The following is a 12279-nucleotide window of genomic DNA, read 5'->3' on the forward strand; positions in this document are numbered from 1 at the left end:
TGAGCAGTGACATTATACACACTCTTATATTTTAAACAGATGTTGCTATATTAATATCATTGTATTCCACAGCATTCTAAAACTTACACCAAGTTTGTGAAAATTATACTGTTTTTAAAAATGTATTGCTGACATGGTTTGTTTGGAGGCAGAGGCTTGGTACCCAATTCATTAATAGCTATGTTTTAACATTACATCCAAGGGACTCAATAAAATTTATAACAAGCTTTGATACCCCACAACAGCATCTTGATATAATGAAATGACATCTTACTGAGGCATATAGAAACAGTTCTTTAGGAGAAGAAGGCATGAAGAAGGGAGGAGAACCTGAAGGAGAAGACCCTCATTTCACGTTAACCATTACAGTATCCCGCAAACAATAATAAATCTTCTAGCAAACAGCATAAATTATGACATCTTTCATGAACACTAACACCATATATAAAATTGTGTTTACAGGTAACTTATACTCCATGCTTTTTTATTAGCAGTAAAACTCCAAGTTCAAAAAAAAAAAAAGAAATCCACAAACACACCTGACGCTATTTCTGAAAGAGGGTTAACAAATGGACCCATAAATGCTGTTATTTTTAAGGAAACAAAATCCAAGAATGTTGCATACATATCTCTAGTCTGAAACCTCTCTAGTTTGTTCAAGCTCCTGGCTTAATAGCTCAGTATAAATGGAACACCTAGGTCTTAATTTAGGACAAGGGTGCAGAAGTCACACAGCACTTTGACTCTCCAATTACTAACCAATCTAATACTAAAAGCATGTAAATTGAGGTCCCAGTCATATGATGGGAGCCTTACAGGTCACAAGCTTCTGTAAGTAAGAGGGAAGCAATACATCCTTTAACAATAAATAATAATTAACTTGATATTTGTTATGCTGCTGGTGGACACCAGAAGGTCAAGGCTTATTTTCTTATAGCTTGAAGAAGAGGAGAAGTATTCAAAGCAGCATATAGTCACAGTAATCCTAATATTACAATAATAATGTAAGGAGAAAATGCCATAGAATAAGTAATTACAACAGGTACACTGCATAATGGATTATAATATTCAAAAATATTTGCTAGTGTAGAGTTTACAGTGGCAGGTGTACTTTGTCTGAGGTTATTGATCATCAGACTGAATTCCTAGTTTAGCACACTCAATTGTTTGTCGCTGAACTTGGAAATAAAAATCACAATCTAACATTTCAAAGCAGCTAATTTGGATATATGAATTCTTACATTCATTAACCATCAGGGGGTTCCTTTTTCCACAGCATTAGGAAAAACATGATCAATCCACTGAAGTATAAAGAAACTTTAATGTATCAGACAAACAGAAAGCATTGTAACTCAACAGGAGAAGCCATGAACAGATATAGACTGACAAGGAAGGTTCATTTATATAGGACAGTAACCCTATAAAACATCCGATGAAGTGAGCTGTAGCTCACGAAAGCTTATGCTCAAATAAATTGGTTAGTCTCTAAGGGGCCACAAATACTCCTTTTCTTTTTGCAAATACAGACTAACATGGCTGTTGCTCTGAAACCTATAAAATAAGTGTATAGTCAACATTACACGAAAAACTGCAAGCTCTGTAACAGTAAATTACTAAATTTTCACACCAGCTGTTCCTGTGTCACTTCTATTCAATGCTGTAAATCAACACAAATCCATTTGAAGTTCAGTATTACTAACAAGATGTTAAATGAGCACATAACTCTGACCATCTAAGAAACAAGCCCTCAACTAGAGGTTTAAAGAAAAGGACATTTAAAAAGAAAAAAAAGTCAGATGATGAAGCAGTAAAGTGTGGTCCAAAAAAAAAAAAAAAAACACTGAATGGTGCATTACTTTACAGATTAGTGATAAATACCCACGAAGAGGTGACTGAGCGGAAGAAAGGTTCCACCAGGTAGTTCTCAACATTGCGAAAATGTGAAATCAACATGAAACAATGAAATTCGTGAAGTCTGCCGAAATGATTGAGAATATCTGTTTTCTTGAGGACCTCCACGCAGTCTATTTGCCAGAGTATCAAAAGAGTTACAATCTTTAGTGATTATGAAGCAACATTACACACATTCCGGGTTCAAAATAAAAACAAAAATCAGAAAATCTGAAAAGAGAAAGCCCTATTCCTTGTTTCTTGACATAACTTTTAATTTCAAACTCAGCAGGAACCAGAATGATGAGTGCAAAAAGCCAGGAGTCTAAGCGGTCTAGTACAAATCAAATCTTGGAAATCATACAGTGAGAGCTTTTGATTCTATTGGCTACACACTGACTAAATTTCACATTCCCTTCTATCTTATAGCTTTCAAATGCATTCAACATAAATCACTTTCTGGAGTGCAAGATAAAGAAATGGCATTCTAAAGCAGTGACTTGTAGTTTTCCTTTCTCAAGCTCTGCAGTATGAGAGATACATTTCTTTAAAATAACATACCTGCTAAAAGATTGGTCTTGTTTGGATCTAATAAACCTTCACATCAAAATAACTGAATGTTTTATTACAATGTTTAAAATTAGTTAAGGTTTGTAGTGTTCTGAAAAACGTCATGACATAAGAATGTGAGATATGTTATATAGCATAGAAGTATAACTTTGTTTTGAACTATGTTTTTTGTGTTATTCAAACTTATCTTATACAAAAGATCATGTGGACTCGCTTGTAACACTCATCCCTCCAAATTAGCAGTAAACCAGTATTCCAGCTTGGTGCTAGAATGTATTGTATTGTTGGAGATAATGCCTTTCAGGAGATGTAAATCTGAGGTCCTGACTCAATGGGCTAAAAAATTAACATACATTTTTCAGCTATTGGACAAAAGTAGAGCTGGCAAAACTTGAACTCGTTTAGTGGGAAATGTCAACATTTTGAAATTTGGTAAACCAAATATTTTTGAAGTTTCCTATAAAATGGAAATACCATGAAATTTTTGTTTCAGAAACATCAACACATGGTGTTTTAAAAGTAAAATCTGCTCTCCAAGACCTAGGTCTCTTCTCCTATGTTCCGGGGTCCCACAGTCCTGTTTCTGGAGTCTGTATTCAAGCACATTTCTTTTCCCTCATTCAGGAGTCCCACAGCCCTCCTTCTGGGACCTATGTGCTAATTTCAGGCCCCTTGCAGCCTTAGCCAGCTTCTCCCAGCTGGCCCATTTGTAACTCAGTCCTTTCCCTCTTGGGCTGGCCCAAGTCAGCAGGCTGTCCCCTGCTAGCATCTCTCGTTATGATAGAAGAGGAAGAATATATAATGCTCTCTTTCCCAGAGCTTATCCTGTTGGCTGGGAGAGAGGGAAGGCCTTGCCCCACTCTACACTACAAGGCTCCTGGTCCCTAAAAGAAACAACAGCCTGAGTTTTCCCCAAGACCACTTCCTCTCTCCCATCACCTGTCTCTGCTCTTCCTGAGATCTTCATCTACTCCAGAAGTCCAGGAACTTTAATGGAACAGAAGTTGATTCATCCCTAGTTGCTATTATCCTTAAAGAAGAAAGAGAAGACAATCCCCTTGCTACACGAAGGTAATTTTCACTGGGGGACAGGCGATTGCACTGTCAGAAGAAGATAGATACTGCAGCTACACACATTGGAATATGGTCATCAGAATGCAATGAAGCAACGGACAAAGAGAGTCACTCTGACAGAATTGCAAAATTGAAACAGCATCCATTTGAAAAGTCCCAACAACACAGTAAGGGGAAGCAGCGGTGGTTTTCAATAGCAACAATCTTTTCTTTCCTTTTAAATGTCCCTTTACACCACAAAAAATATCAGAATATTCATGTGCTTTAGTACACCAGTTTATATCATGAGCATACACTATAAGCCCATTAGACTATCACTTTCCCAATAAATAAAATAAGTGTTAGCACGATTTCAAGCCATCTATTTTCCAGCTTAACAATATAAGAACAGCCATACAGGGTATTAAACCAATGGTCCATCTTGCCCAATATTCTGTCTTCCGACAGTGGCCAATACCAGGCGCTTCAGAGGGAACGAACAGAACAATCATCAAGTGTTCCATCCCCTGTTGTCCATTACCAGCTTCTGGTGGTCAGAGGTTAGGGACACCCAAGGCATGGTGTTGCATCACTGACCATGTTGGCAATGCTAACCATTGATGGACCTATCCTCCATGAATTTATCTAATTCTTTTTTGAACCCCATTGTAGTTTTGGCCTTAACAACATTCCCCGGCAACTAGTTCCACAGGTTCCTTATTGAAATGATACCTGTACACAGTCATGAGTAATAATAGGTCTGGTAATAGTTGTTTTTTCTTTTAAAATTAAAATGCATAGTGTTTTAAATAGAACATTTCATAAACAAACAACTCCTCCACAGACCCCAAATTCTACACTGAAATTTTTACTACTGTAAAATGAGAATGTCTGGATTTGCCAAAATTTTAGCAAGATCTATTGTTGAAAAAATACCTTTTTGCTTTCCTTGGAATTATAGTATTCTGTGAAGTTTTACTCCCAAGAGCCTTTTCTTGCCCTATTACAGAGTACCCGTGTGACATATTAGAAAGCAGATCACTCCATGACATAAGGCCCTGTCCATACATTTCATTTTACTACACTGTATCAGGAAGGCGGGGAGAGAGAGAATCCTTCTCACCTGCACCCTCCATCTTTAAAACTGGGTTATCAGTTATTTAAAATTGAGACACAGGCCTTGCTAAAAACATGGATTTAATTTAACAGTAAATAAAGCTTTGTTACCTGCATTGATGCTCCTTCCACTCTTGCTACACAGGCCACTCTATCTAGAAAAGTCACTGTCACAGGAACAGCAACAAAGAAGCCTCTAAAAAAGGCTTTAACGTATCTCCTCCCCAAGCCTTCAGCCTGTGCCATAATCTGAAAAGATGAAGGAAGAAAACGGAAACGCTGTAAAAACAAGTCTGAAATAATAGCAGGGTTTTTCCATCATAATCAAGCAATGAACTCTTATTGATCAATGAACTATAATTTGTCAGTGCTCCTCAGCATCTGCTATGAAAAGATGAATGTATACAACAGAAGAAAAAGTCAGAAACGTGCAGTGATTAAAACAGAGGTTATGTATCTGCTGATATAGACAAATGGAGTTTGATGTATGGCATTCTCTCATTAACTTTTTATCTATTTTAACCATTTTATGTGGATTTTACTTTTAGAAGTAAGTTTGATAATAATGAGTAATAGTCAAGCCATTTGCTTAACGTAACTGTTAGCAGTAAGAAAAGGAGTACTTGTGGCACCTTAGAGACTAACAAATTTATTTGAGCATAAGCTTTCGTGAGCTACACTGAATGTATCTGATGAAGTGAGCTGTAGCTCACAAAAGCTTATGCTCAAATAAATTTGTTAGTCTGTAAGGTGCCACAAGTACTCCTTTTCTTTTTGCGAATACAGACTAACACGGCTGCTACTCTGAAACTGGTTAACAGCAATATAGCCAGATAAAACCCAGTTATGTATCTGTACCAAAACTTATCGACTATAAGGAAACAATAAATTGGAGCATAATGAATCAGAGTATAATGTCAGTGTTTCCAAATATTTTTTCCCTGCCATTGGAGATTATGAAATCTATGGCTAAGAAGAGAAAGAGTTACATTATGCATATGAAAGATGTAATTCATTTTGTAACACAGGACATAAAAGTTCATCCCAACGTCGTACAGTAACACATACGCAAAGTGTGTAGCAAACAACACTGCAATTGTTTCAGACACCAGCCCAATGTAATTAGTCATATAAGTCACGTGGACATACAGCACTGCTGTAACTCCTTGATTTATTGCCATAACATTAATAAGTTAAAAGCAGAGTGTAAGATCGGACAACTCAGTAGGCTGGTGATGAAATAGACTTTTCAAGTCTAAAGTCACCACTTCATATCCAAGTCTCCTGTCTTGATTCCTGAAACTTTATCCTCTTTCATCCTTGTAACATCCCATCACCTACCACTCCACACAAAACACAGCTGCTAAGTGCATCTTCCTGGCCTGGTATTTTAACGACATCACCTCACTCTTTGAATCCATATACTGACTACACTTGTCCACCATATTAAATTCAGGCTTCCTGTCTTAAACTGTCACAGTGTGAAAGACCCTGCTTGTGCAAACTCCGAAAAAGTCAGAACTTGATTTTATAAACTTATTTTTCCAGAAAGCAAGCCTCATTCTCAAAGGTATGTCATTAGCCCTTAATGGGGACTGGCTACCTCAGGGCATTGGTATAAGCAACACAGATTTTCCCTTGTCAATCATCCAGTTTGAATTTCTGTTTCCATCTAATAGATAGTTGGTAGATTTTATAGGAGAGGAATTTGGTGAGTCCCAGTTCCCACTCCCATATCACAAACTCATCACCATGCTTTGCAGTACCAGTAAGCGCTTCAGGAGAGGCACTGTCTCTTACTATGTGTTTGTATGGTGCCCAATCTCTGTTTGGTTCTGAAGTGAGAGATTCTGCACTTAAGGCCAAAATCATTTTATTTATTATAAATTTGCCAGAGTTGGCAACACTGTGTGTGTGTGTGTGTGTGTGTGTGTGAGAGAGAGAAAATTACACACACAGGAGGTGGATGGGGGAGTTCAAAAAAATCAGGAAACAGACCAAAAACATAAATTTAATTTTTAAAAAAATATCTAACTTTGAGTCACTTGTAATTTTGAGGATGCTTGATTCATGATTTTGGGCTTGGGATTAATACATTTGTGTCATGTACAAAACCAAGCAATATGTCAGCATTTACAGAAGAGCAATTCATATATTAAATACAACTGATGGCCTCAGTCCAGTTGCTAATTTACATGTGTCCATATCTCTCTCACACAGATCACCAGCACAATCAGCACCTTTTTTTGATGCTCTCACAGATGAGAAACAAATGACTGGATGAATACGACTGAAATACCCCTCCATCCCTAAAAGTGTTCCCCGAAACCCAGTGTTGAAGCGCACTGGGGGAGCAAAGTGAAGATATTTATACCTGTGTTTTGCCCATTTCTCTGGTTAAATCAAGTTCTACCTTCAGCACTTTCAGTATACCATATTTCTAGAACAGTAGTTCCCAAACTTGTTCCGCCACTTGTGCAAAGAAAGCCCCTGGCGGGCCGGGCCGGTTTGTTTACCTGCCGTGTCGGCAGGTTCGGCCAATCATGGCTCCCAGTGGCCGCGGTTTGCTGCTCCAGGCCAATGGGAGCTGCTAGAAGCGGCGGCCAGTACGTCCCTCGGCCCATGCCGCTTCCAGCAGTTCCCACTGGCCTGGAGCAGCGAACCGCAGCCACTGGGAGCCACAATCGGCCAAACCTGCGGATGCGGCAGGCAAACAAACCGGCCCGGCCCACCAGGGGCTTTCCCTGCACAAGCGGCGGAACAAGTTTGGAAACCACTGTTCTAGAGCACTAAAAGCTACTTTTTAAGAAGCATTTTAACTTACTGAACTCTCAAAACATAAGATTTATTCTCCTCGCCATGTGTGCAACTCTGCTAACTTTAATAGGAGTTATTTGTGCATAGTTAGGAGAATAGACTGGGCCCTCTCTGAAGTCTAGAGTCATCCAGTATGACTATGCGGAATGAACAAAGTATTTTTGGAGGAAAATATTGTAGTTCTTTTAATAATTTGGTTCAATCTTCTTAACTACAGAATTTTTAAAGGTTTCAGAGAAACAGCCGTGTTAGTCTGTATTCGCAAAAAGAAAAGGAGTACTTGTGGCACCTTAGAGACTAACAACTTTATTTGAGCATAAGCTTTTGTGAGCTACAGCTAAAGTTGTTAGTCTCTAAAGTGCCACAAGTACTCCTAGAATTTTTAAAGTTACATATTATAATTTCTTATTGTTTACTCCTTGTCAGAAACACAGTTGTGCTACACAGACTATTTGTCTTGTAAGACAGTCAAAGTATATTTAATTAAATAATATTACAAATTGCATTTCTGTCCCAGACATGGAAGAGTAGCTTCATAAAGTATTAAACTTGTGTAACAAGAGCCAGCTATGCAAAATAAATAAGCACGTTTTTCACTTGCTTGGGCGCCAGGTTTGTATAATTTTTGGTGGTGCCTAGAACGCATCCAAGTCTCCCCCACACCTGCCTTGTAAGCCAATTTTTTTTTTATTAAATAATGTAAAAATGGACTGGAAACAGTAAGCGTTTAACAGTTTCCCTACATTGCACAATGTGGGGGAGAGTGGGGGCATGAGGGCTCTGGCTGGGGGTGAGGGTTCTGGGATGGGGGGGTTGGGTGTGGGAGGGGTCTAGGGCAGAGGGTGCGGGGTTGAGGGCTGCAGAGTGGGGCCGGGGATGAGGGGTTCAGGGTGCAAGACTGGTGAAGGGTCAGGGCCCGGGGGGAGGGCTGCCATCATGTCACATGTGCCTCCTCCCTCCGCAGACCACAGCAGCGGCAGCCACCTCAGCCTGCCCCTCTCCCTTTTAGCCAGAGTGGTGCTGGTGGGCACAGCATGAAAGGAGCCAGCCAGCAAGGGAAAACTGCGCGGGGAACAGCAGCCAGCCGCTGCCCAGGGACGTACCAAGGGAGGTGTGCGGAGGCAGTGGGCAGAGCTGAGGGAGAGGCCCAGCCCCAAACATTGGTGGAGCCAGGCCCCCATGCTCTGAATATTGGTGGAGCACGGGCACCACAGGCCCATGTAACTCACTGCCTATGTTCACTTGAATTCTTTACAGATTTCAATATTTTATCAATGATAAGATCTTTCACCCAAAAGACTGAAATATCTTTTCTATCATTCTTGACGTTAGCCTTCCATGAGATTTAAAACTCTTCTCCAAATGATTTTCCTCATGTGGATCTTTATCACCATCTGTGATACTTGGTGATAAGAGAGGCATAACTGATGTACAGATTTAATATGTCTACCTCTATGATTCAGTGACTTTTCTCCCTGTACATTAGAGTTCATTAACTCATTTTCTCTGAAATCATTCTCAATTTGCTTCATTTACTTTTGCAAAGTATCTGAAACAGGTTGTGAAGCACAAAGTTAAAAACTTACTGATCCTAAACAAATACTGTATTTCCATCTTATTGTTTTAGAACAAACCATTGGCTGAATCAGCTGAAACTCACTCCTAGAACTATTCCATACAAAATACAGCCTCTGAGATCACCTTCCTTGCCCATAAAACCAACCATGTCATACCACCCTCTTTCATCAGTCCCCTCACTGGCTCCCCCTTCTCCACTGCATCACTTCCAAGTTTTCTGCCTTCACTTTCTAGGCCCTGCATAATTCTACACCTCCCTATATCCAGTCTTGGCTCTTATGTCCCTTCCCACCCACTCCACTCCTCCAGCGAGGTCAGCCCTAATACCCTGTTTGTGCACTTCCCCCACCACCAGCTCCACCAATTCCTATGCACGGATGACCCTTTGTAAGCTGCTCTGCCAGACTACTACCCTCTCCTTGTTTAAATCCATCTTGAAGACACACTTCTGTGATACCTACAAGAAACTATCCAAATACATTAAAAAAAAAAAACTGCTTTAATCCATCAACATATGCATTAGCCTTCACCAACTACATAATATTATTGGTGTTTCCCCTGTCCTTCCTACACAAGCCCACCCTAATGTCTTGTTACCCACTTGTTGCTTCATGCCTAATACTAGTTTGTAAGCTTTTTTGGCCTATAATCATGTCTTATCTGTGTTTTAAAGCACCTCACACACTCTTGGTTACGTGAGATAATTAATAACCAGCATGACTAAAGGACTTAAGAGCAAAACTAAACGTTAAGACAAAATATTGCATTCCCAATGTATATCACAGTCGCTATCTAATTACTTTGGGGGTGGGAGGAATAAATATTTTTGTCAGTCGCTGACTAAGCTTCAGGGATTTGATGCGAGATGTAAGTGCTTTAAGAATGTACTGTATGTTACCATGCGTACATGTGACTCATGGAAAAACAGCAGCCACCACCAGAAGCTGAGCTCAATACAAGTAACAGGATTCCAAAGTCCCCTGGCTCCAGTGACAGTTGTTGTTCTGCAACGTCTCCAGCACTTTCCTTCTTTCGCTACCCAGCTTAAGATGCCTGCAGAAGTCAAAAGCCTCAGGTTTCTTCTCGCTCCAGTAGAGCATGCAACCCTCCTGGCTCCCTACTGAGCTTCCTTGAATCACCTGCCTCCTGCCCCCAGTACAAGATATGCTTCCCTTTTTTGCATTTGTTTTGTTTAACATTATCAGGAGCTGAAGTGGACCTAAATAAATAGAGTATACATCAGATCCATGATTCCTGCTGACATAGTAAGGCTCACAATGCATTCACTGGCATTTAGAAGTTTTGCAGGGAGGCAAAGCTGGGAAAGGAAGCAGGAGTCAAAATTCAGACCTTAAGGAGCAAAGTGAGGCCAGAAAATTGGGTTATCTAATTCATGAAAGCAAAGGAGCCTGGGGAAACATGGAGATAGTCAAGACAAATTCCTAGTTTAGAATTTAAAGATGTATTGTTCGTAGGCTGTTACTAACCCGTTATCACATTTTAAAACTCTAATGTGGATAAGGCAGTGCAGACTTTAACACACATTAAAGTTGCTGAGTTGCAGACTATGCTGCCACTAGCATTTATCTTGTCCAACTAATACATTAAAATACAACTTACTAGTGTTTTAAAATGTGGATACATTTTTCATCCCAATTTAGACAAGCCCATTGTCTCTAGACATACCCCTAAACTCTATTGGGTTCCTTGCTCCCTAAATCACACCATAAAGCATAATTTCCCCACCACAATAGTGCCTTACAAGCTTAGGAGTCCTGCAGGGCACTCTGCTCACTTCCTCCCAGTACATGCCAAACATACTATGACTCAAGAACCTTAAAGCTAAGTAGAAAGAGGATGCAGAAGGGTTACACAGTGGTGGGCAACCTGCAGCCCGCAGGCAGCCCGTCAGGGTAATCCACTGGCAGGCCGCAATTTGCCGTTCCTAGCCAATGGGAGCTGCAGGCAGCCATGACTGTGGACGGTCAATATAAACAAACCAACTTGTAGCCCGCCAGAGGATTACCCTGATGGACTCCGTGCACCCCACGGGCCACACGTTGCCCACCACTGGGTTACAGAAATGTCCTGAGTCTGGTAAGTACATTCTAGCTCACAAAAAGCATGTCATCTGATCTCTTAAATGAAAATTGGTGTCACACTGGTCATCAATATCATTGAGAAACACATATATTGATGCTGCATAAGGAGTTATGCATATACGCTGAAAATATGTTGTTAAAGTTTGTGTCTGGGTGTTGGTCACCAGTATAGGTGAAAAACAGATTTTCTGTCAGACAAGAGATGCGTATCCATCTATCTGTTTACATGTAACTTGAGTCACCTTGTTCACAACAGGTCTCTTATCACTTGTCTGAACTGAATGAAAACAAGAAGACTGTGAGAACTTCAGAAAGAAACTAACAAGAAAAACGGTGGAAGGAGAGAACCATATCTTGAGGTGCACATTAAAGGTTTGCTCTTCTATATTTGGAAGACAAAGACGACATCCCAGTATCCCTCACCCAGGAAGTAAATGGACAGCAAATTTTCTTCATGAAAGTGTGATCTCAACCAGGCTTCACTGGAAATGCTGATACTCCCGGAGGAATTCTGCACCAAAAAAATTTAAAGTTCTGCATCTTTTATTTGTCAAAATAACACTATATAACCATACCCGTTTCAATTATTTGGGTAATTTATTTCAAAATATCTGTGAGCAAGTCCATAACAATACAATACAAAAAAGATTCCCCTACGTGCACGGGGATAAAGAAACCCCTACGACAACCCAGTTCCTGTTTCTCTATTATGCTTTTGCTGGGCACCTCTGTCTTGGTGTATCATTTGTCAGCTGGGCACATCTTGGAGGAAAACTCTGCCGCTTCAGGCTCTGACCCCCACACCCCTCTTCCCCCCCCCCCCCGAGCCCAGCCACAGGGCACCCTCACCAGCCCAAACACTCACACTCCCTGCTCTCAGAACCCCCCAGTCCAAACACCCACACCTCTTATCCCCAGAGCCTAGCCGCAAGGTGCCACTCCAGCCCAGACAACCACACTCCCCTACCCTTCAGAGCCCAGGGATCAAGAGAGAAAAAGTCCGATGCTGGGTCCCGGGCTTGTATGGAGTTTGCTGCATGCCTCCTCCTTCCTTCAGGATGTGCTGGGAACTGCAGCTGCCCAGAACCCTCCAGCTCCCCAGAACCCTCCAGCTCCCCCTCTCACTCCCCTTTGGCAGTGTCCTGTATTTACG

The 12279-nt window shown here is 40.7% G+C and overlaps 1 protein-coding gene across 8 annotated transcripts in view; it reads right to left on the minus strand.

Annotated features, from left to right (window-relative positions):
• IMMP2L (inner mitochondrial membrane peptidase subunit 2) overlaps positions 1-12279 on the minus strand; it is an 837008-nt gene that overhangs the window by 797994 nt on the left and 26735 nt on the right. For 2 of the 8 annotated variants that reach the window (XM_077807792.1, XM_077807793.1), the window contains exon 2: positions 4741-4878. In XM_077807792.1, the coding sequence (XP_077663918.1) occupies positions 4741-4875 (135 nt within the window). In that variant the 5' untranslated portion in view covers positions 4876-4878. Of the gene's footprint in view, positions 1-4740; positions 4879-11449; positions 11525-11549; positions 11604-12279 lie in introns of those variants that run through there. The other 6 variants (XR_013344854.1, XM_077807791.1, XM_077807787.1 and 3 more) reach the window with 6 other exon arrangements.

The sequence above is a fragment of the Eretmochelys imbricata genome, chromosome 1, assembly GCF_965152235.1.
Source record: "Eretmochelys imbricata isolate rEreImb1 chromosome 1, rEreImb1.hap1, whole genome shotgun sequence".
Taxonomy (NCBI): Eukaryota; Metazoa; Chordata; order Testudines; family Cheloniidae; genus Eretmochelys; species Eretmochelys imbricata.